The sequence below is a fragment of the Pimephales promelas genome, chromosome 9, assembly GCF_988280905.1.
Source record: "Pimephales promelas chromosome 9, fPimPro1.hap1.1, whole genome shotgun sequence".
Lineage (NCBI taxonomy): Eukaryota > Metazoa > Chordata > Actinopteri > Cypriniformes > Leuciscidae > Pimephales > Pimephales promelas.
Genome location: NC_142777.1, coordinates 23,547,983 through 23,569,516, shown reverse-complemented (window position 1 = coordinate 23,569,516; position 21,534 = coordinate 23,547,983). Strand labels below are relative to the sequence as shown.

At 38.4% G+C, this 21,534-nt stretch overlaps 1 protein-coding gene across 2 annotated transcripts in view; it reads left to right on the top strand.

Moving 5' to 3' along the window:
* The window catches only part of gria1a (glutamate receptor, ionotropic, AMPA 1a), a 75,417-nt gene that overhangs the window by 20,200 nt on the left and 33,683 nt on the right, over positions 1 to 21,534 (top strand). For both annotated transcript variants that reach the window (XM_039664584.2, XM_039664582.2), the window contains exons 3-10: positions 1,578 to 1,817; positions 7,148 to 7,332; positions 10,547 to 10,600; positions 15,735 to 15,893; positions 16,043 to 16,210; positions 17,241 to 17,345; positions 17,598 to 17,708; positions 21,144 to 21,350. In XM_039664584.2, coding sequence (XP_039520518.1) covers positions 1,578 to 1,817; positions 7,148 to 7,332; positions 10,547 to 10,600; positions 15,735 to 15,893; positions 16,043 to 16,210; positions 17,241 to 17,345; positions 17,598 to 17,708; positions 21,144 to 21,350 — 1,229 coding nt within the window. The remainder of the gene's footprint in view (positions 1 to 1,577; positions 1,818 to 7,147; positions 7,333 to 10,546; positions 10,601 to 15,734; positions 15,894 to 16,042; positions 16,211 to 17,240; positions 17,346 to 17,597; positions 17,709 to 21,143; positions 21,351 to 21,534) is intronic.

The window sequence follows — 21,534 nt, the reverse complement described above, 5'->3', positions numbered from 1 at the left end:
ATTACAGGAAAAAATAAATACATTTTTAAGTATTTTAAAAAAAAATAGTTTATTAGAGTTATTACATTTAAATGGTTATTTTACAATACAAAATAAATTATCAAATAAATTAGGTCTTGGTTAGCATAAGCATTAAGTTGATTTAGCTTTATTGGTAGAAAAAATTGAAAAATAACAGGAAATGGTGCATTAAAAATAGGAGCGAAAGGATCAGGAAAGGAGTGTGTCTCACACTCGCATCACTCTCAAGTGCATCAATGTGACTATCTCAGATAGCATTGCAAGTTTAAAAAAAAACATTAGCAAGACACTAAAGCTGATTTAGGCTAATATATCACTGTTATTAAAGTTAAGTCATTTAGAATGAATTATGCCTAATGATGTCAAATAAAGTTAATGAATATGTTCTGCTGATGCCTGTTGCTAGGAACCATGTTGTAGCTGACTAACAATATGTTGTAGTTGAATGAGCACAGGTTATTAACATTGTATGCATTAACATTTTTTTTTTAAATATGTGAAACCATTCAAGATAAGCACATATGGTATGATGAGGATCTCGATTCAATATGCCATATGTCTTTGGTAATAGCTAGCACAGAGGGATGCAGTTCCCCACCTTCCTTTCTCTTTTCACTCTCTCTCTCTCTCCGGGTCGACAAAGCTCAGCCCAGACAGAATTAATGTGCAAGTCATCAGTCAAAGTGGATAAGAACACCCCCAATATTACCTCAGAGCTCATGGCAGCTTCTGTTATAGACGTGCCACACTCATTATTGCTTAGCACCAAGCGTATGACTTTTATATACAGTGCATGGAGAACAGTTTAATGAGTGTTCCTGTGTTGAATATCACATTCTCTTTATAAGATGTTGGCCTAATTTGCTCAGAATGAGACAATGTCTACCATACAGATAAAGTGTTTTGGCCGGATGTTAAAATGAGTCATAGGTCATGTGATTAAGGCCAGTGGTCACAAACTCACACACACACAAAACACACATGCTGGGGGAGTTGGCACCCTGCACTGCTTGTGGGCTGTTCCATGATGGGGCAGGCAGTTTGGGTGATGGCCATGCCTATCGCTCTTACTCCCTCTGTGCCCCTCAGGCGGCCCCTGCTGGGATTTGGGCCTTAGGCAGCGAACAGACTGCAACTTCAATCTGTTTAGTTGCGGGACTGAAACGTGAGGGCCGGAGCCATGGTGAAAAATAACCTCCGCCAGGGCAAAGATAGCAACAACAGAGTATGATACAGCATTAAAATACACCAGGAAACCTAGTTCAAAACCGATTGAGGCCTTTTTACCACCAACGGGGAGAGGAAAAGATACTCATCGTTCAAGGCAGCAGAGATAGAAAAGCACCCTGCTGTTTGGTAAATGTCAGCAAGACCCTTTGTGTGTGCATTGATTATCTGCCTCTTCAGAAACTCCATCCGCACCATTTCCAGTCCAGTGATGCATATTGAAATGTTTACTAATTGCTTCTTGAAAATTAATAACATAACCAGCAATATGCTAACAATGCGACATGATGATGTCTGTATTGTAAATCGTGTTCTGTTGTCGTCTCCAGTCTGTTCGCAGTTCTCAAAAGGGGTGTATGCCATCATCGGTGTGTACGACAGGAAGACCGTCAACATGTTGATGTCATTCTGCGGTGCACTACATGTCTGCTTTGTGACGCCCAGCTTCCCCATGGAAAACTCCAACCAGTTTGTCATCCAGCTGAGACCCGAACTGCAAGATGCCCTGGTGGGCGTTATCGAGCACTACAAGTGGTCAAGGTTCGTCTACATGTACAGCTCGGACTCTGGTGAGGACTGCTTTTTATGATTTGAAATCTTTGGATTGTGGAGGGAATTGTCTAAAAATGAATTGCACCCACTCATAGCACTGTTTGTTTACACACTCTTATTTATAGCATTTGATTTTTTTTATTTGATGTATAACTACTTCCATGATCTTGTGTCTTGAAAAAGAAAATACTTTTTAAATAATAATAATATTTATTATTAATGTAAATTTAGATAATAATATTGTCAATTTCACTATTTTTTCTCACACAGTAGCACGGTATATATATTTTGGGGTTCTGCATTCATTTTTTTTTTTTTAACTGACATAATCAATAGAAAGTCTCTATAAATATCTGTCTAAAGGTGCTCTAAAATGTGCAATGTTTAATGTGCAAATCTTATTTGCTGAAGTTTGCAAAAGTATTTGCTGAGTTACAGTTCATTTTTCGGACGCGTTTCAGAATGAACTTCACTGACAGAGAGAAGGCAAAACGTGCATCGTGTTTATTTTTATGTTTATTGGCGGGATGGGAGGGCGGGATATCTGTCATTGGCCAGTGGCCCATGCAACTGTCACTAAAAGTCAGTGGTAAAACGGAGATTTTTAAATGATTATAAAGATATACTGCTCTTGCCTGGGTGAATAGTAGCCTATTTCCTGTGTTTTGTTTAAGTTTAGAGACGTGCTCCCAAAAAAAAAAAAAAAAAAAACAGCTCACAGAAACAGCAGAAAGCACATCCTGTTTATTTTCTTTATTTTATGAAAGCACACTGTTTTGTTCCCGATTGTAAGGGACACATAAAAACAGACATTTAACAGTTTATTTAAAGTCTATTTTGCTGCTATGTGAAAAAAAAAATAAATCCTGCAAAATCCTGTCTAGCCCTGGCAGCATCGCGGAGAAAGATATGCAACGCACTGGAACTTTTGCTCACCTACTGCGCGATATCACACTTTGACATGTCTGTCATTGGAAAGATCCACGTGGTGTCATGAATAATTAAGAGACAGTGTCTTCTCATTGGATAAGAAAACTCTGTCTCATGAATAATGAGACACCGATGAGTCATCAAAGCACTCACAGTGCACTGTCAAGTCGCAGCCTGTGACGTGGACACAATGAAGATTTTAAACCCGGAAGACGAAAATAGCGAAATAAAATTGTCCATTGTCTTCAATGGTGTTCAACACACATACCTCTGTTAAAATCTCAGAAAATTGGGTTTAGGGTTTCATGACCCTTTAAACTGTTTTGTGGGTGCTTAGTGAATAATGCACTGTTTTTTTGTGCTGAAATACCATGCGCTAAATTGAATTACATCAGTTTTCGGACATTGCTGTTGTGAACATTGAGTCAGTTTTTGTTCCCCATTTGTTTGTGAACAGATATAGATATGACTCATGAGAGAGCAGCCTGCTTGTGTGTTGCTGGGATGAACAATAGTGGTCTGATTTGAGTGGATGCATCTCTCCCCTGCACTTGGAGCTCATTTGTGCATCTTTCTCCATGAATATCTGCCAGAATGAAACCATTGTGCCAGAGTAAAATATATCCAGCTGAAGGCTGAGGAAAGAAAAATCCCAATTCCAAAGCACCTCTGCACATGCTTCCATTGTTATTCCAAGAAGTGTCCAAAATTAACTCTTCTACCACACATGCCAGGGGTGATGAATTGAGAAAATGTACCAAATCTTTTTACAAGCCATGAAATTATATTTTCTTTTTTTTTTCTTTTTTTATCCATATAAGAAAGAAATACATGTTTGCAACAAAATGAGAGTAAGTAAATAATGACGGAATTCTCGTGTAATGCACATTAATGAGGCAGCTTTAATAATTAGGTTCTTCATATTTTATTTGACTTTTTTTTTCATTTTTTGTGAAGGATATTCCACGTATGTTTTGCAAATTTTTAATTTGGTCAAAATTGAGAAGACGTCATGACAGATGGCTTCTTTGGTAGACGTTTGTCGTTTATTTAAATAACGCAAGTCTTTTACATCAGATTTGATTTTATCACACTTGTTAAGAAAGTTACCAGACAAGTGGTTACTAACCCAAATTTGACTTGCATTTGCTTGACGAGTGTTAAATTCGGACCTTTTGCCACCTACCATCCCATAGCACGGGAATTTTGATTGCCTGTCTCTTCTCACTTCAACCCCCCCCCCCCCCCCCCCCCCCCCCCCCGCAATTCCCAGATCTGCTCTAGAAAAGTCATGGGCATCCGGTGCTGCTCAATGAACAGGTAAAATCTGACACAACTGTCAGCACCAGGTGTGCTTTCCACCCCCCCCCCCCCCCCCCCCCCCCCCCAGCCAATCGGCTGCAGTGTCCCTAAAAAGTGTCACCATCTGTCACAGACATTCAACTCAGCTGACCATGATGGGAGCATTGCGTGATCTGCATATTAGCCTTTTTTTAAGAAATGTAGTTACCCATAACACTCTCACCGCCAGCCCTCTTCTTTCCAATTCATCTTTTTTGCTTTGTCGCTGACAGTTCTGTCATCGCTGTACGCACACAATAGGTTTGATGGCTGCCTATATGCACGCCACAAGTGTCTCAGTGATGGTTTTATCTTGTTGAAGTGCTGAGGGCTCTGGGTTAAGATTGTGGGATCATTACCTCTGTTACTTAGAGGAACGAAACTGCAGGAATCCATATCGGCAGCCTCTTGTTGCCTAGATACAGCGCGGCACTATCTACAGGGTTATTTTAAGCCTTTTAAGGACATACGTGTGAGAGTGCATGTAGCCCGTATGTGAACCAGTCACGCTGTTAGCTACCTATACGTATAAAACCGTAGCCGTTGCCATGTGCTGTTTTGCATGTTGGCGTAGTACTCCTCTGGCATCACACCGCCACAAGATGAGTGAGAATGAGGCTAAGGAGAGACGTCTTCCCCCGCTGGTCCTGTTCTCTGTGTGCATCGTGAGCCATTTGTTCAGCCTGCTGGGAGTGTGAGCTCCTTAATGTCAAATCACCCTGCAGTCTTAAAGTGGTCCAGCTGTACTCACACTGAGTCAAACAGGAAGCAGCACTGGCTCAGATGCAGAGGGGTCAAAGGGCAAGTGCTCAAAAGTCAATATTCCTCACTCCTGCCGTCAATATATGCTTTCTTCACTTGGGAATGCTGGACTATTTATATAAGTTTCTATTTACTCCAATTGATTTTTCCTGTAATTTCTGAATAATTGGACTTGTTGTTTTTTTCTATGCGTTTAGTCCCCATTACAGCTACAAAAAGGACACAAATGCTCCATTTAAATATCATAAATGTATAGTTAGCATGACTTATGCACTATATTTCAAATCCACTGAAGCCAACAGTATGAGAAACAGACTGAAATTTAAATATGGTGCCTGTTAATCACTGCTACTGAATCATCATGACTGTGAACTCAAGAACTGAAACAGTTAGACTTGTGAATGAAATGAAGTTCCAAAGGTTTGGGAGGAGCCTACATTCAGTCCTGTCAATTATCAGCAGTCACTGCATATCCCTCCTCTATTTCTCTTATTCTTCCTCTGCACAGTGCTGTTATAGGAGAGTCTAGCTCGGAGCTCGAGCCAAGCCTCTGGTTTGAGCCTCCTTTGAGGACAGCAATTAAGACTGAATGGGCAGGCGAACTCGTGAATCTTTTATACCAGTTTTGTGAACTAGATCAACTGATTTATTGAAAAGATCTGACTCATTCACAAAGTGGATAACACTTCCTAGTTGTGAAGGATGTCAAGTTTAGTGAAAAGGACTCATATAGACTCCTTGTATGATACTTCTTATGGTGTGTTTGCATCATTTTAATTGTTTATTTCTTTTTTCATCACATTAGTTCACCAAAATGTATTGTTTTAGTGTCCCACAATTAAATTAAAGTCATATGTTGTTGAGGTAAAATGGTAAACTAATGATGACTGAATTTTGATTTTGGAGTGAACTAATCCTTAAATCATTTAAGTGTATAGTCCCTATTGTAGTCTAGTGCATAGAATGATTCTTCTGGAACAGTCACAGCTACCTCAAATTTATTTTGTGGTCCATCTCACCCCATAAATTAAACATTTATTCCTGTTATCACTGCTGCCGGATCCATTGGTCCCATAAATTATAATGTGTGCATCCTTGTTTCTCTCCTTTTAATTGCAACTCATACAGCAGTTGGGTGGTGTTGCATTAACCAAAGGCTATAAAATTCAAGTGCATGCTTTTTCTTCCTTTATTTTTTTACTTAAACTTGTGTTATGTTTTGAACAGCACCCAAAGTCCATTAAACATTTCATTAAAAAAAAAAAAATCCAAGATAAATGCTAACAGGGGAGTTACTGTATTCATGTCTCTTTGTTAAGCTTGCCACAATTTACAGGCAGTCATAGACTTTCATAGTCAGTTTTTGAGAAGGATTTTTTTTTTAAACTGGATACTGAATTATTGTGTGAAATACTTACACAGCTAAAAACCTAGATGGCTGTTGAAGTGTGCATTTGAGTGTTTGGAGAGGTTTTGATGAGTTTGGAGGAGCTGACCATGGTGCTGAAGTACTGAGAACACAAGGAGCATAAGCTCTCAGCAGCAGCATAATAAGAGCAATCATCATGCTTGTGCTTTCAACTGTCATCACGTCATGGGATCCTATGATCCTTTAAAACTGCTCAGTTCTTATGCGAGAGATGCGGCTCGTGTTACAGTATGTGTAGACACTATCACTCTGTTCCAAAACCTAGTGAGCTGCCTCCACAGGAATCATAACCATGTTCTTGGTTTTAGGGCTGCTCCAAAAAGTGGATATTGTTGGCTCTAATGGCTACTAAGCACATTGATTTTGATCTAGAGAGATTTTTTTGTTGGTGTCTAGGGAGAAAGCTGGTTGGTCCTTTGGGGGTTTCCCACATGCAATCCCATGCCAAGATCAATGTCTTCACTAATTGAACACAATTTCCTGTCTGTGAACAGTGTGGCTTTCACTCTCCACTGGTCTGTATCTTCCCGGCAGCTTTTTCTGAAATCACAGCCAATAAAGTGACATTCATTGTGGCACTCATAACATACAGTAATGTCGATACTCTAAGCTCTCGATCTGCTTTAGAATGACTTTTTAATGAATTAGCTTAGGCATACTGTACTATCACATGCCATTATTTACACAGTACAATTCACACAACTTTTCACATTAAGGGTCCCATCTTCCTACAAAATTGTTAGTTGAAGTACAGTTAGATCGCTTGTGAAATGCAAAATTAAAATCTAAAGTTCTAGTAAATTAACTGTGTAGTTTATTAACTTAAAATTCATGTAACTCAACTTTTTTTGAGTTCTAACCTAATATTTCCCATTTTTATTCAAGGACTGGCAGTTCTGCAGAAGGTTCTGGACACAGCAGCAGAGCATAACTGGCTAGTGACCTCCGTGAACGTGGAGACAATGACAGAAGCATCGTTCCTCAAAGTGTTCCAGGACCTGGACAAAAGAAAGGAGGGCCAGATCATCATTGACTGTGAGCTGGAGAGACTCACCTCCATCCTGAAGAAGGTAATGGACTCTCACCAGTCTTATTACAGTCGTACATGTTGTCAGATGCTCCGAATGAATTTGGGATTCAAATTTTCGATGCAAATGAAGCATGTTCTTTCCTTCAAATGTACTAAGACCACAATATGTCTTCAAACACCTAGTCATCTGTAATGCTGCTATTAACCGTGTCATTATGAATATATATATATATATATATATATATATATATTAGGGCTGTGCAAAAAATAATTGCGATTAATCGCATCCAAAATACAAGTCTGTGTTTACATAATATATTTGTGTGTGCTGTATATAATTATTTTGTATATATAAATACACACACATGTATGTATTTATTTAAGAAAATGTGTTATTCGTATATAAAATATTTATATTTATATAATATAGATTATGTATTCATATATATATACAGAATTTAAGCACAAATAATTCTTAAATATATACATGCATGCATAGGTATTTATATATACAAAATAATTATATACAGCACACACAAATATATTATGTAAACTCAGACTTTTATTTTGGATGTGATTAATCGCAATTAATTTTTGCACAGCCCTAATATATATATATATATATATATATATATATATATATTCATTGTCTTTGGCCACTCTTATGGGATGGAGTGGCCCCAAGATGCTCTCTCTCTCAGCGCTGGATGAAGCCGATAAATAACATTGGGTTGACATTTGGGGTTGGCAGCGGAGCCATAGTGACGCGTCACTTTCTCTCTTAGCTCTCTCCACTGCCTGCAGGAGGAGAAAGCGTCCTGTTACTGTAATTAATGAGAGCGTGTATTTTCTTCCCGTTTTTTCTTTCTTCTATTTCATGACTCAAACAGAAGACCCTCGACAGGTCATGTTGTGTTATTGATATCACAGTGGCCACAGTTAAGGCTATTGCATCATTTGGTGGCAATTTCCACAGCATGTCTAGACAATTTTTTTTTTCCTCTCTGAAAGCAATCATCTATCTCCACGCATCCACCAATCATACCGTAAAACAACAGTAGTGTAATTTTCCCCCACTTTGATTCTTTCACTAACACAGGGGGATGATTTAACTGAGGAAAAACTCTCTGTACATGTTTTCCATCGCTCTCTTAGCATGCAATATGTTGTGTGGAGCTTTTTATATTAAAATATTTCCCATTTTTAAGACCCCAGTAGTTTGACAAACACAGTTTGTCCCTTTAGTAAGAGATAAAATCATTGTTTTAGTCCACTTTCCAGTATTTCCCTCTGCTACAGGTCTTTTGTCAACTTTTTAGAGCATGTGTTATCATGTAGAGTCACATTTACTATTTCTCAGCAAAGTTTTGCAAGCAAAACCCAGCAAAATCCAGTAGTTTCAATAGGAATGCATCCTATTGGGAGTTTCACATAATGGTGAAAAAGCAGATTTTGGTACTGTAATCGGATCCTTACATACATGGACTAAAAGCCACACACACACACACACACACACACACACACACACACACACACACACACACACACACACACACACACACACACACACACACAAAAAAAAATAATAATAAATAAAAAGGTTTTTGAAGCTTCTTTCATTCCTGTGTTCTGCATTACTGAAAAGATCACTCAAAAATTAAAATTCTGTCATCATTTACTCATCCTCATTTAATTCCAAATCTAAATGACTTTTTTTTCTGCAGAACATGAAAGAAGATATTTTTTTTAAGATAGGATACTTCAACTGCATGGATAAAAACCACTGAGACATTTCTCAAAGTCTTCTTTTATGTTAAACAAAAGAAAAATCATTCATGTTTGGAACAATGTGACGGTGAGTTTTACATTTTAGGATGAACTCTCCCATTAATTTTGATCACAGCACTAAAATACACAAGAAGACCAAGTCCTTATCAGTAGTGTTTTCCGCCCTGGGTTGGCCTGCCAAAGGTCACCATTAATATAACTTCTGGTACTGTCTGTCATGGCGACTAGCTAAAGTCAGCTTTCACTTCGTTTTACAGAAAAGTGTGTAAGAACAAACATCTACATATAATTTGGTCACATACATACAATTTAGTCAAAGAATTGTCCTTTACGATCTCTTATTGTTTTTTCTAAATATCCCATTAGCCATGTACATCCTGAGCATATGCAGAGGATTTTATTTAATTATAGCCATAACATAACAGTTTGATGGTGTCAAAGTCTTTGAAACCCATTGACACTGCACTCTACACACTCACGTACATCCACACAGGTTAAGGCTGTGACCCTCGGTCAGTGTGTACCAAACAGAACTGAGAGCGCTACTATAGTAGTGTTCCTCCCCCGTCAGAGTATGACTCATTGTTTTTCACCACTGTTGTACTCTTCATGTCTGCAGAAGCTTTTTTTACAGTATCTCTATAGCCACATACACACACAAAAACGAACATCACAAATATTCATTCCTCTCCTCTTTTTTACTCTGAAAACATAGCCATTTTGATTCTGAAAAACCCTGAAGTGTAAAGATGAAGGCTCAGAATTGTAGTCATATTATGGAGATGAAATGTGCCGTTGTTGTTATTATTTAAATGTTACATGTTTATGCATTTTACAGACACTTTCATCAAAGTGACTTACATTGCATTCAAAGTGACTCACATTATACGTTTTATAAATCCATTTGTTTGCTAGGAATCAAAACTATAACTTTGGTGTGTACTCTTTGAAGTAAAACACAAAATAAATATAAATAAATATAATTATTATTATTGGTGTTGTTATAGATAATAATCATTATTATTTATGTACCATAACTTTGGTGAGTACTGTTTGAGGTAAAGGGACACTAAATAGTGTTATATTTATTGATTTGGTTCAAATAATAAAAATAATAATTATAGTAAAGTAAAATTTATTTCTATAGCGCTTTTCACTATACATATTGTTTCAAAGAAGCTTTATATAAAATCACAATTTCAGTGTTTATACTATTTTAATATCTTAATGCATTATAGTCGGAGCTGGGCAATAATACAGTTTAACGCATGCTCATTGACTACTGATTCGATTGATGAATGCAGTGAAAAACTAAAAATAAAAGAAATTTTTGCAGTTATGTGACAGCAAATATTATATTACCATGTTATTAATTAATATTTGTGGGTTTACTTATAAAGTGCTGTGTTCTCCAAAATGAATACTGACCACTGTAACTTTTCATCTTATTTATTGGTCCATTTCAGATCATCGAGCTGGGGAAGAACGTGAAGAGTTATCACTACATCCTAGCAAACCTGGTAAGCCACAAAAAAATAAAAAAATAAAAACAAAAAAAAAAATCTCATTTCAGCACTATGAGAGATCTCATGACTAAACCTCAGCATTAGGCTTTCAAATGTCACTGGACTCTTGATATTACAAGTGATTTGCATATTTCAGTCCTGACCAATCGTAAGAAGATGCTCACTATGACTAACAAATGAGATGTTATATAAACCTTGCCTGGAGAACTGCTCTGTGAATATGAAAAATTACATGTGATTTCTGCAGTCTTTGTCTGTAGGTGCGTTCAACGTATGATAACGGAGGGCTAAATTGATTTAAACAGAAATTATGATAATCGCAGCATTAATATGCTGTGGGGTGCTCCTGGATGGCACACTGCTGAAGATTTTAAATGAAACTCGTCTGGACGCTTTGTTAGATGTAATTGTAAATGATAAACGATAAAGGTTGCAAAGCAATAAAGAAAGATTTGCAACTGCCTGCTATTTCCATAATGGCCAAATTTTAAGAAGTGAGCAAATTACTCCTAGAGTCGTACGACGGGGAGCTCAATTCTATTTACACTATGTTTGCATGTATGTGTGTGTGTGTGTGTGTGTGCGCACGCGCATACATGGACGTTTGTATCTGAGTGGATGCCCGTGTAAGCTTCCCTTCTGTGTTCAAGCCTTTTGGGTAAAGGCTAGTTTCTATAGTAACATCACCAACTCACTGCACCACATTTACAGGGACACCAAGCAGAAAAAGATACAACTCTATCCACTCAGTTGAGAGATATGAACACCTGCTACAAGTACATCCGAGAGGAGAGAATGAAAAAATAAATCATCAGTTTGAAAAACCCAATATTCATTCTTAAAAAGATTAATCTTTTACTTTTCGTTTTTCAGAGGATCCGTGTCTCTTGTCATTTTTAAGATCAGTATTTTCATAATAAAAAAGTTATAGGAGGTCTCTTACAGTCACCCATCTGCCCTGCTGCACGGGCACTACGTCAGCCCTTGTCTCTTGTTAGGATCCATGTGCTTCCTCCGTTGTCGAAGCGGGCCTGGAATTCGGGCCGGCCTACTCTCACATGATGGATATGTGCCCAAGGTTCCTACCACTCCCTTCCGGGACCAGGTGTTGAACCTACAAGCACTGCCCCTGAATTGGCATTGCTCTGTCCAGTACGTGCTCTCCGCACCTATGTAGACAGAACACAGTGTTTCAGGACCTCAGACCAGCTCTTTGTCTGTTATGGTGGGAAGCTAAAGGAAAAGGCTCTCTCCAAGCAAAGGCTGTCTCACTGGATAGTGGGCGCCATTGTCTTGGCATACCAGCAGTAAGGTCAACCGTGCCCCCTTGGTGTGACTGCCCATTCCACCCAGAGTGTGGCGTCCTCTTGGGCTCTAGCGCATGGCGCATCGCTAACAGACATCTGCAGAGCTGCAGGCTGGGCGACACCCAACACATTCGCCAGATTCTACAATCTCAGAGTGGAGCCATTGTCCTCTCATGTACTCGCTTCAACCAGCCAGTACTGGATCCCTAAGGTGTCTTTGGTTGCTCGCCATTCCACTCCAAGGACTGGATATGTGTGATATCCTTCTCAGGTGAGCTTGCCCAAAAGCCCTGAGTCCCTCCAGCACTCCTGACATCGACGCCAGTGTCTATTGCCTGCGCATCTGCTAGGTGTCTCCCGTGTGCATGGTCCCTCCTCTGAGCGACCCCCACATGTGTATTTCCACTGTTCCTTTGGGTTCCCTGGGGTTGAAATATTCCACCTGCGGCTGGACGTCCCAGTGTTCTTCATATGCATCCCTCCGGGTCTTATGTATATTCTCTAAGTTGATAGGCTTTCTAAGCGAAACCCCCATTCGTCATCATCTGACAGAAACGTCTCCGTTTCCTACTCAAGGAACGAAGGTTACATCCGTTACCAAGATGTTTTTTGTAGTGTTGTGGAAATATCCTAATGGTGTAACACAGACAGAGACTGTGCAGGTTTTCGTACTGCATGCTAAGGAGACACATCCACCATATCTCAGATTTTGGCTGCAATTCTCGAGTCTTGTGCTTGACTGATGTGATTTAAGAACTTGTAATGATTATAAAGGTGTCTTTACTCAAAATCTTGCATTCCTTAGATCATTCACTTGGTGTACAGTGAGTTTTTGTAGGATCAGATGGGCAAAAACCCTCTCTGTGGTTCTAGAGTGGGAGGACCGCCTACGCCTGAAATTGAGAATAATTACGCTGAGCCAAGAGAACAAGACTGGCAAAAAAGAACAAAATCTGTCAAAACCCTGAAATCAATTATATCAGTCACATACAACTGAAGGATATCATCATTGGTGCCCTGTTCCAGGAAACAGGATGTCACTGTTGCTATGAGAGCAGATAGTTGACATGAGAAGGAATGCCAAAAGACGTCCTGCTGAACAAAAAAAAAAAAAAAAAAGAAAAGAAAAAAGAAAGATGAGGCCAATCACGAGAGAGCAGTGGCAGTGCTTCAGAAAGCAACTTGCAGTTGTAATCAGTAATGACTCCTGGCCTCATTTCTCCTCCATCTCTCGATTGGTTATAGACTCATTGAGTCCCTTGCGTGGTGTGCCTAACCAGGCAGATTCAATTCAAGGCGAACATAACTATTAATATTAGGCCTTCTAACTCCTGTTAAATCATTCAACTTAATTCAACTTGCATTTAAACTTTAATTTCAACTTAATCTTATTTCATTTATTTATCAAACATTTAAAAATCGTATTCATTAGTTACCAAAAATGGGAGACAACCCTAATTTTTAAATGTTTTAGTTCTAGCAACACTATAACAACACTAACAACAATAACAACACTGCTTCATTGTAGTTCTTGCGAGTATTGTGCTACTCTTGAACCTATGAGCTAATGGTTCAAAAGTTAAAGTAGTCAATGATTAAAAATGTATAACCTGCCAAAGATTTTTTTTTTTTTTGAAACATTTATCTTTCTGAAATGATACTGATCAGAAGTGTCTCAATGAGAGTTTTGCTCTTTTTGAAATCAGTGAAAGTTTCATTCTGCAAACTGCTTGATTTGTTTTCTCCTTTAATTTATTATAAATTTGCTTGGTGAATGAGCTCTTGATTGCCTTCCAAGACTGTAGTCATGCTGATTGAGGGAAGAATGTGCCATGTTTCATACTTGAGAGTTTGTAATGAAATGCGTATCAGTTGTGCGCTCAGTAACAGCATGGCAAAATATACGGTATGTGCAGTGATGCAGGCACCCTGTGTATCTCTGAGTGCCTTGTTCACTCATACCACAGAGATTGGTGAGGCTGTGAAACGAGGTTGTGTGACGCTTCAGCCCTGAGGCCAGCCGTGTGATAGCACTTCCCTCCAAGAATTGATTTGATGTTACAGGATACTTTGGGTTGTCCCTGTGGAATGGTAGGTTCCAGTAGGGAGTTTTTTTTTATTTTATTTTTTATAAATGGGTCTTTATTTGTGCATGAAAACACACACTAGCATTCAAAAGCTTGGGGTTAGTAAGATTTTTTGATGTTTTTACAAACAAAGTTTGGTTCAAAAATTCAGTAACAATGATAATAGGCTGTAAAATATTATTTCAATTTAAAATAATTTTTTTAATGTAATTTATACCTGTGATGGCAAAGATGAATTTTCAGCAACCATTACTCCAGTATTCAAAGTAACATTTCTCAAGAAACATTTCTTCTTATTATTTAATGTGAAATCATTTTTTTTTATGAAGCCGTTGATAAATAGGATACATTCATGTTGAATATAAGTATTAATTTCTGCTAAATAACTTTTTACTTTTTAACATTAGTTTATAGTTACAATAATATTTTTGCTAAATATATTTTATAGCGAGGGATCCTTTTGAGGGGTGTCACCATAATTTTTAGGTTGACAGCCTCTCCTTCTGCATATTTCAATTAGTGGGCAAGCAATATGGGCCAACATTGGCATATGGGACTTCCCTGCGGAGCCATTTCATTTTTTTTTTTTTCCTGTCAGTAAGGATGTCAGAACGTGATATGTTTCATTTCCTTGTCGACACTGTCAAATGTAACACATGTCCAAAAGATTTGCTGCATATCATATAGTCTGACATAAAAAAAAAAAAAAAAACACATTGCACGGTCTGCCAAGTATACTATTCAGTCTTATGATTCTGACCAGTAGGCCTATATGTGTGTGAGAGGGTATTTGAGGTAAGACACAAGCGTGAGGTCATGTTAGAAACGTACGAAGCAGATGTTCCCAGGGTACACAGGGACATGTTACTGCTCCTGGGGGACCAAGTGTGTTAAGGGATAAAATATCAAAGATCAACACACTTACAGCCTGACAAAGACTATTACACTCAAAACTTAGTGTGAGACTGCACCAACGTATTTTGTTTTTGAGCTGAACACAAACTGATTTTTAGTACACAAACATTTATATTTGAGCTTATATGAGTAAATAGTCAACTTCATGAAATGAAACATTCCTTGTAATAGTTCAGGTTAGATTTAGTTCGGTATGATCTCTGGTACGCAGAGTGTGTGGGCTGCTCTGGGGCAGCTTGCCTTAGCTGATACGATTGTGAGAAAAGTCTTTGAACTACTGAATAGAGCCATTGGGATTAAAGACAAACCTCCAGAAAACTGTCTTGATGTGTCACTTTTTTTTTTTACTTCAAATTCGTATTCACAGCTCCTGCATTTTCCAGCACCACATCGGATAACAACCGAGCTTTCTTGGATAACCAGCCTCAGTGGATGAGAGGGATTAGCCTTTTTCATTAAGTGATTGACCCAACCATTCTTTCCATTATAATTTTAAACCCTGAATTACATCTGACAGGACTCCACAGGCCCGGCCTTATGCTCTCTCGCTACACTTATTGTGGAAATGACTCCCTCTGCTGCGAATTCAACCTCCATTTCTTGTGGAGGTCTTAAGTTGGATTTTTTTTTTAAACAATCGCAATGGATTCGTCTCAGATTGGTTTCCCTTTTCAATTGAGTCAATTACTTGCATTTAATGATTGGCATTTGATTGAAATTGGATTGTTATCTTCTTATTGACTTTGGAAACCTTCTGTGTGCTCTACTGTAATTGAAATCACAGTATGTCATGCTAACATGTTCTCGATTCTCCTGTAGGGATTTCTGGACGTCGACCTGACAGAGTTTAAGAAGGGTGAGGCGAATGTAACAGGCTTCCAGCTGGTGAACTACGCAAACCCTAATATTAGTAGGACAGTGCAGCAGTGGTTGGACTTTGAAAACAAAGATGCCAAAGTTCCCAAGCGAGGACTGAAGGTACATTTCTCCATGTAAAGAACAAATTCAAACCTGATACATAAGAAGTACAAAAACCTCCATGTAATTAGGTTTATATATATGCATTATATATTATGTGTATGTACATTAAATAAAACTAAATACATTAAATGTACTTCTTTATGCAGTACACTGGAGCTCTCACATACGATGGGGTCAAAGTCATGTCCACAGCCTTCCAGAACCTCCGCAGGCAGAGGATAGATATATCTCGACGTGGAAACGCGGGAGAGTGTCTGGCCAACCCACCAGCACCTTGGGGCCAGGGCATTGATATTCAGAGAGCACTTCAGCAGGTATCTTGCCCTGTTGGGACTGCACACGCAGACATATTTTTAAATGAACACATCGTTCATAAACATAAACGTTCAATCTGCAAGACTGACACTGATTCTAATCTATTCTGAGTGGACAAAATAAAACCCCAATAAGCAAATTACATCTTTATTTTGTCTCATAAAGTTCACATTGATTCACCGAAGAGACCATCGCAATCAAATGTGACACTGCGGATAATAACGCCTGTTGGCGATAAACATTTATGCTGGTCCTAACAGCACATGACAAGTTATATTTACGAAGAGAGGGAAAGAACACCTGGCTTTGTTGTGTTACCCTTAGGCAGATGTTTGTCTCTTCGCTTTAGGCAGCGTATGAATATTTAAGCGCAGAGCATAAAATTTGGCAGGCGAGGTTTAGCAGAATTTGTTCCAAAAAACCAAATGAGACTTATTTGAAATCTTGTTTAGAAATGCCCTCTCTTTGAGAAGCCATACACAAATTGGTATTTTCTTCTAGCCGTATCATTCGTTTCTCCATTTCACTTAACTTACTGTAATTATAAGTGTGAGGAGGTCTAAGCAATATAGTAAACTCAGTGTGTAGCATTCTTCTTGCAGAGGCAGGCTATGTCTGCAAAGAGTCTGATGTGTGCTGGACTGAGGCAATTTGGTCCATCTGCTGGGAGACCAGGGAGATTGATGTTCAACTCGGTCAATTAACTCCATCATTCAGCCTGGGAGACATTCTGTACTGTACACACAGAAGAGGCGCTGTGAGAGATGTACACCCTGGGGATGAGGGAGGGAGGGAGGGAGGGAGGGAGGGAGAGAGAGAGAAAGAAAGAAAGAAAGAGAGAGAGAGAGAGAGAGAGAGAGAGAGAGAGAGAGAGAGAGAGAGAGAGAGAGAGAGAGAGAGAGAAAGAAAGAAAGAAAGAAAGAAAGAAAGAAAGAAAGAAAGAAAGAAAGAAAGAAAGAAAGAAAGAAAGAAAGAAAGAAAGAAAGAAAGAAAGAAAGAAAGACATATTCTCTGTGTTTTTTTACTCAGGTTCGGATTGAAGGCTTAACGGGACACATTCAGTTTAACGAGAAGGGACGAAGGACAAACTACACTGTCAGTGTGATGGAGCTCAGGCCGACGGGACCGAAAAAAGTAAGTACTTAAATATCAGGAAAAGGATTGGGAAGCCTCTCGATGTGACAGACTGTTTCACACTTCTCAGATGGATTTCTTCATTTATAGTTTAAACAAAACATTCACTGACTCCTGTATGGTTATTGTTTCAGCAATCCACTCTGGCCTAACTAAATGAGCACTGTATTTGATGTAGTGTCTCCTGTGGGAAATCTCAGAAAGGTTTCTGATGATGCTTAAGTTCCTGTCCCTGATTTGATCTTTCCTCAGGTGGGTTACTGGAATGAGGATGAGAAATTTGTGAGCACGGCGGCCTACATTCCAGGCATTAATGAGACTTACGGACTTCAGAACCGCACATATATTGTTACCACTATTCTGGTATGTCTTCAAATCATTTCTGTGATTTACTGGTTGGAACTTGTGCTGGTTTTAAAACACTTTAATCTACTACTGTTCAAATAGTTGAGGTCAGTAAGATTTTTTTTTTTTTTTTAAAACAAATGAATACTTTTATTTAGCAACACTGGCACCTTCAAATAACCAGAGGCCCCTGGACAACCCTTGATACAAATGTCACAAGGCCATTAGTCAATATAAACATTTCAATTTGTGCTCTATATGTATATATTCAACTGGCATAAACTTTTCTTCCAATCCAATTTTTAGTGAACATCACTTGAAATAGTTATTTTGTTTTTTATTTAGAAAACAGTCCGGTTCCATTCACAAAGCAGGGCTTTGGTGAAAATGCGGTTGTAATTTCTGAAAATTTACGGATGTGAGTTTGGTCATAAAGAATGTATTATTCACTTCTGTAATCTCCCATATATAAAAATAATTATGAAAAAAAAAGTATTATTTCCATGCAGCCAGCATGCCCCTCCACAGTGTAGGCCCCTGGGCATCAGCCCATACAATTGCATTAATTCAGCAAGAATGCATTAAACTGATCAAAAGTGGCAGTAACAACATTTATGTTACATAAATCAAATATGTTTTTTGAGCACCGAATCAGCAAAGTATTTCTGAAGGATCATGTGACACAAAAAATTCAGCTTTGCCATCATAGCAATAAATAGAATTTTAAAAAGTACTTATAAATCAGTGAATCAAATTGTTCTGTCGAAGAGTGGTCCAGGGCCCTTAGAATCTTTCTAATCTTCCCCAACATTTGGCCCCAGGGTCAAATAAAAATACAGGAATTCGGACAGAGCCCACCATCTCATGATTGTTCTTCTCCATTTTTTTTTTATTTCTTAGAATGGCTGATGCATCTCCTCCATGTTTTTATCCCTCAGTATGATGACGGCAATGCTGTTCTGTGCAGATAAAAGCAAGAAGGCTCTTTTGTGCTCTGTCTGTAAATGAGACATTATTGCTCCTCCAGCCACTGTGTTTTCATCTCATTCTTAAAGGGGAACCGTGGATTGAATTGCCAGCAGTGGACAAAAGATTAATTTTCCTTTTCTTTGAGGTTATCTTTGGCTTAGCCTGCTTTTTAGCGATTCTGTCGCAAGTTAGGCTTCAGAGGGCATTTATTAACCTTTCATATGTGGACTACCCGTCTCTTTCCAAGCCAGAAAAAAAGGGCAGAGTGAGTGGACCAGCCTCCTAATGGAAGGATGTGGGGAGAATAGGTTATGAGGGGGGGAACAGGAATGGATCAGCGTGTATATTAGGTACTACTAAGCACTCACAAGGGTGTAGGACGGATTGCAGGAAATAGTCTGAGCTATGTTGTTTGTCCTACAGAGACTGTTTATCAAAGAGGCTGGAAATAGTGGCATCACCACGGTGCTCTAAAGAATGATCTGTTTCTCTGAAAGACGGCAATACTGTAGGCCATTTCGGAGGTCTACATTAGTAAGTAATATGGCGCCACTGTTCCGGTCTGTTTCTAAGATGCATTGCAGCACAGCTGTGTCCAAATGTTATTTGCAGATATGACACAGTTATCAGGCATTTAGTATTTTGAGGTTTGTTTCTGGAAAAGCTGTTTAGCAAAAAATTATAAATCTCTATTTGCTTTGGCTGTGTTTGCTTTCAGTGTCAAACCTATGCTGATCAGCAAGAATTTCTTTTCTATTCTTTGTCACCACACTCTAGTTTTCTTTCCCTCATCTATACGCTCTCATGTTATTTGTTCATTGTGAGCTCCTTGGAAAAGTCCTGTTACTGAGTGAGCTGTCAGCAGGGCCTCAGGTGGCCTTTGTTGTAATCTCCTCCGGATTTCCAATCTTTCTGAAATATCACAATTGAACTGCTAACTCATATAACTGAACTTCCACAAATAGAATCACCCTACACCTCACTTTCTACACAAGTGACAGCCAGGTCTGTCCCTGATACTCAAGACAATAAATCTGTCAAGTTCACCATGTTCTAAGTAACCACTATTTCTTATCTGCTTTGTCAACTAATTCTTAACCCAGCTCTCAATGTCTTAATATATGGTTTCCATAATGATTACAGCCTGTCTATTGAGTCAGATACAGTGGCTGAGAGAGCTCTGAAGAAAACACATGCAAATATAAAAAACACCCGCAAATTAAGAAAACATCTTCATCAGTTTTACAACAACACGTGTGCTCCAAATACTCACAACACAACCAAGTACACAGAAACGCACTGCAAATAGCACAGACCACGACGGAACAACAGAGATGACATGTTTATGACATATAACTTTGTATACAATATACAACATATATTAACAATATGTTCAATGTCATCAGAATACACATGAAAAAAGAAGCTTTCAGTTAGCTGAAAAAAAAAAAAAAAAAATAAAGATAGAGAAGAAGACCACGAGGGTAATATATTAATCAATACATCAGTTACATTGTTCAAATTTTGTCATGGTATGTTTAAATAAGTTTCATAAGAAATGTTAGGTAATGCAGGGTCCAAGGCACCACTCCAAAGTCTTTGGCTCACTTTGCCTCACTCCAAAGTCCACACTTCAAGGGCTCTGCCCTTTGAAGGGAGTAGGGCATAGGGATGCTCACGAGCAATAAGCACGTCCCAGATGTGTTCGTCACTTCCGTTGTGGTCTGTGCTATTTGCAGCGTGTTTCTGTATTTGGTTGTGTTGTGAGTATTTGGAGCACACGTGTTGTGAAACTGATGAAGATCTTTTCTTAATGTGTGGGTGTTTTTCTATGTACATGCGTTTTCTTCAGTTGCAACATGTTGAGCTCTCTCGGCCACAGTAGTTAGACTATAGACCATTTTGCAAGATGTAAACAACACTGGTCCAGAAACACTTCCTGTTTCAGTTTGTAACTGTTTTCTTTATTTCACATGTAAGAAAACATCTTAAAGATGTTTGTTTAACTTTTTGATTCAGTTGTATATGTTCTGTTGGTTGTATTTTATCCCAGCTTTTATGTAGTGTTAAAAAAACTGAAACAGGAAGTGCTTCTGGACCAGTGTTGTTTACATCTTGCAAAAATCAATGGAGCTGTCTACATTAGAAGTTCTCTTTGTATCGCATTGTGCCTTCGGTTAATAGACTTCTCTTTTTTATCTTATTTGCCTTGTCTATCTTAAATACTGTAAAATATGTTTGTTTGTTTGTTTTTAAATGTAGCGATATTAATATTATATTACAAAAGTAAAAAATATTATGTCAAATATTAAAACATCCATTTGTATACCAAACGGTTTTCATTGAAAACAAAGTAGGAAACATAGTTAACCACATATTCTTTTAGTCTTGAATGGTTAAAGAAATATCAGATCAATTACACGAAAATAATGTAAATATTTGTTGTTCACTGTATATGTCCGTCTACTTGTGTGTCCTGACTAGGAATCACCATATGTCATGCTGAAGAAGAACCACGAGCAGTTTACAGGAAATGATAAATATGAAGGTTACTGTGTGGAACTGGCAGCAGAGATAGCCAAACATGTGGGTTACCACTACATACTCAAGATAGTGGCTGATGGGAAATATGGAGCCAGAGATGCTGAGACCATGATGTGGAATGGAATGGTGGGGGAACTTGTCTATGGTGTAAGTGCTACATCTTATTTTCTCTCTACATAAATCCAGACCCGAATATCAGAGTGTAGGATGAATGCCAAATAACACAATAGCTTTTTTTACCAGTAATGCTACTGATAAAAAAATGCTGTTTTAAAATCTCAATCATTTTAATCAGAATTCTGCTATTGAAAATCTAATCATTAGTATACTG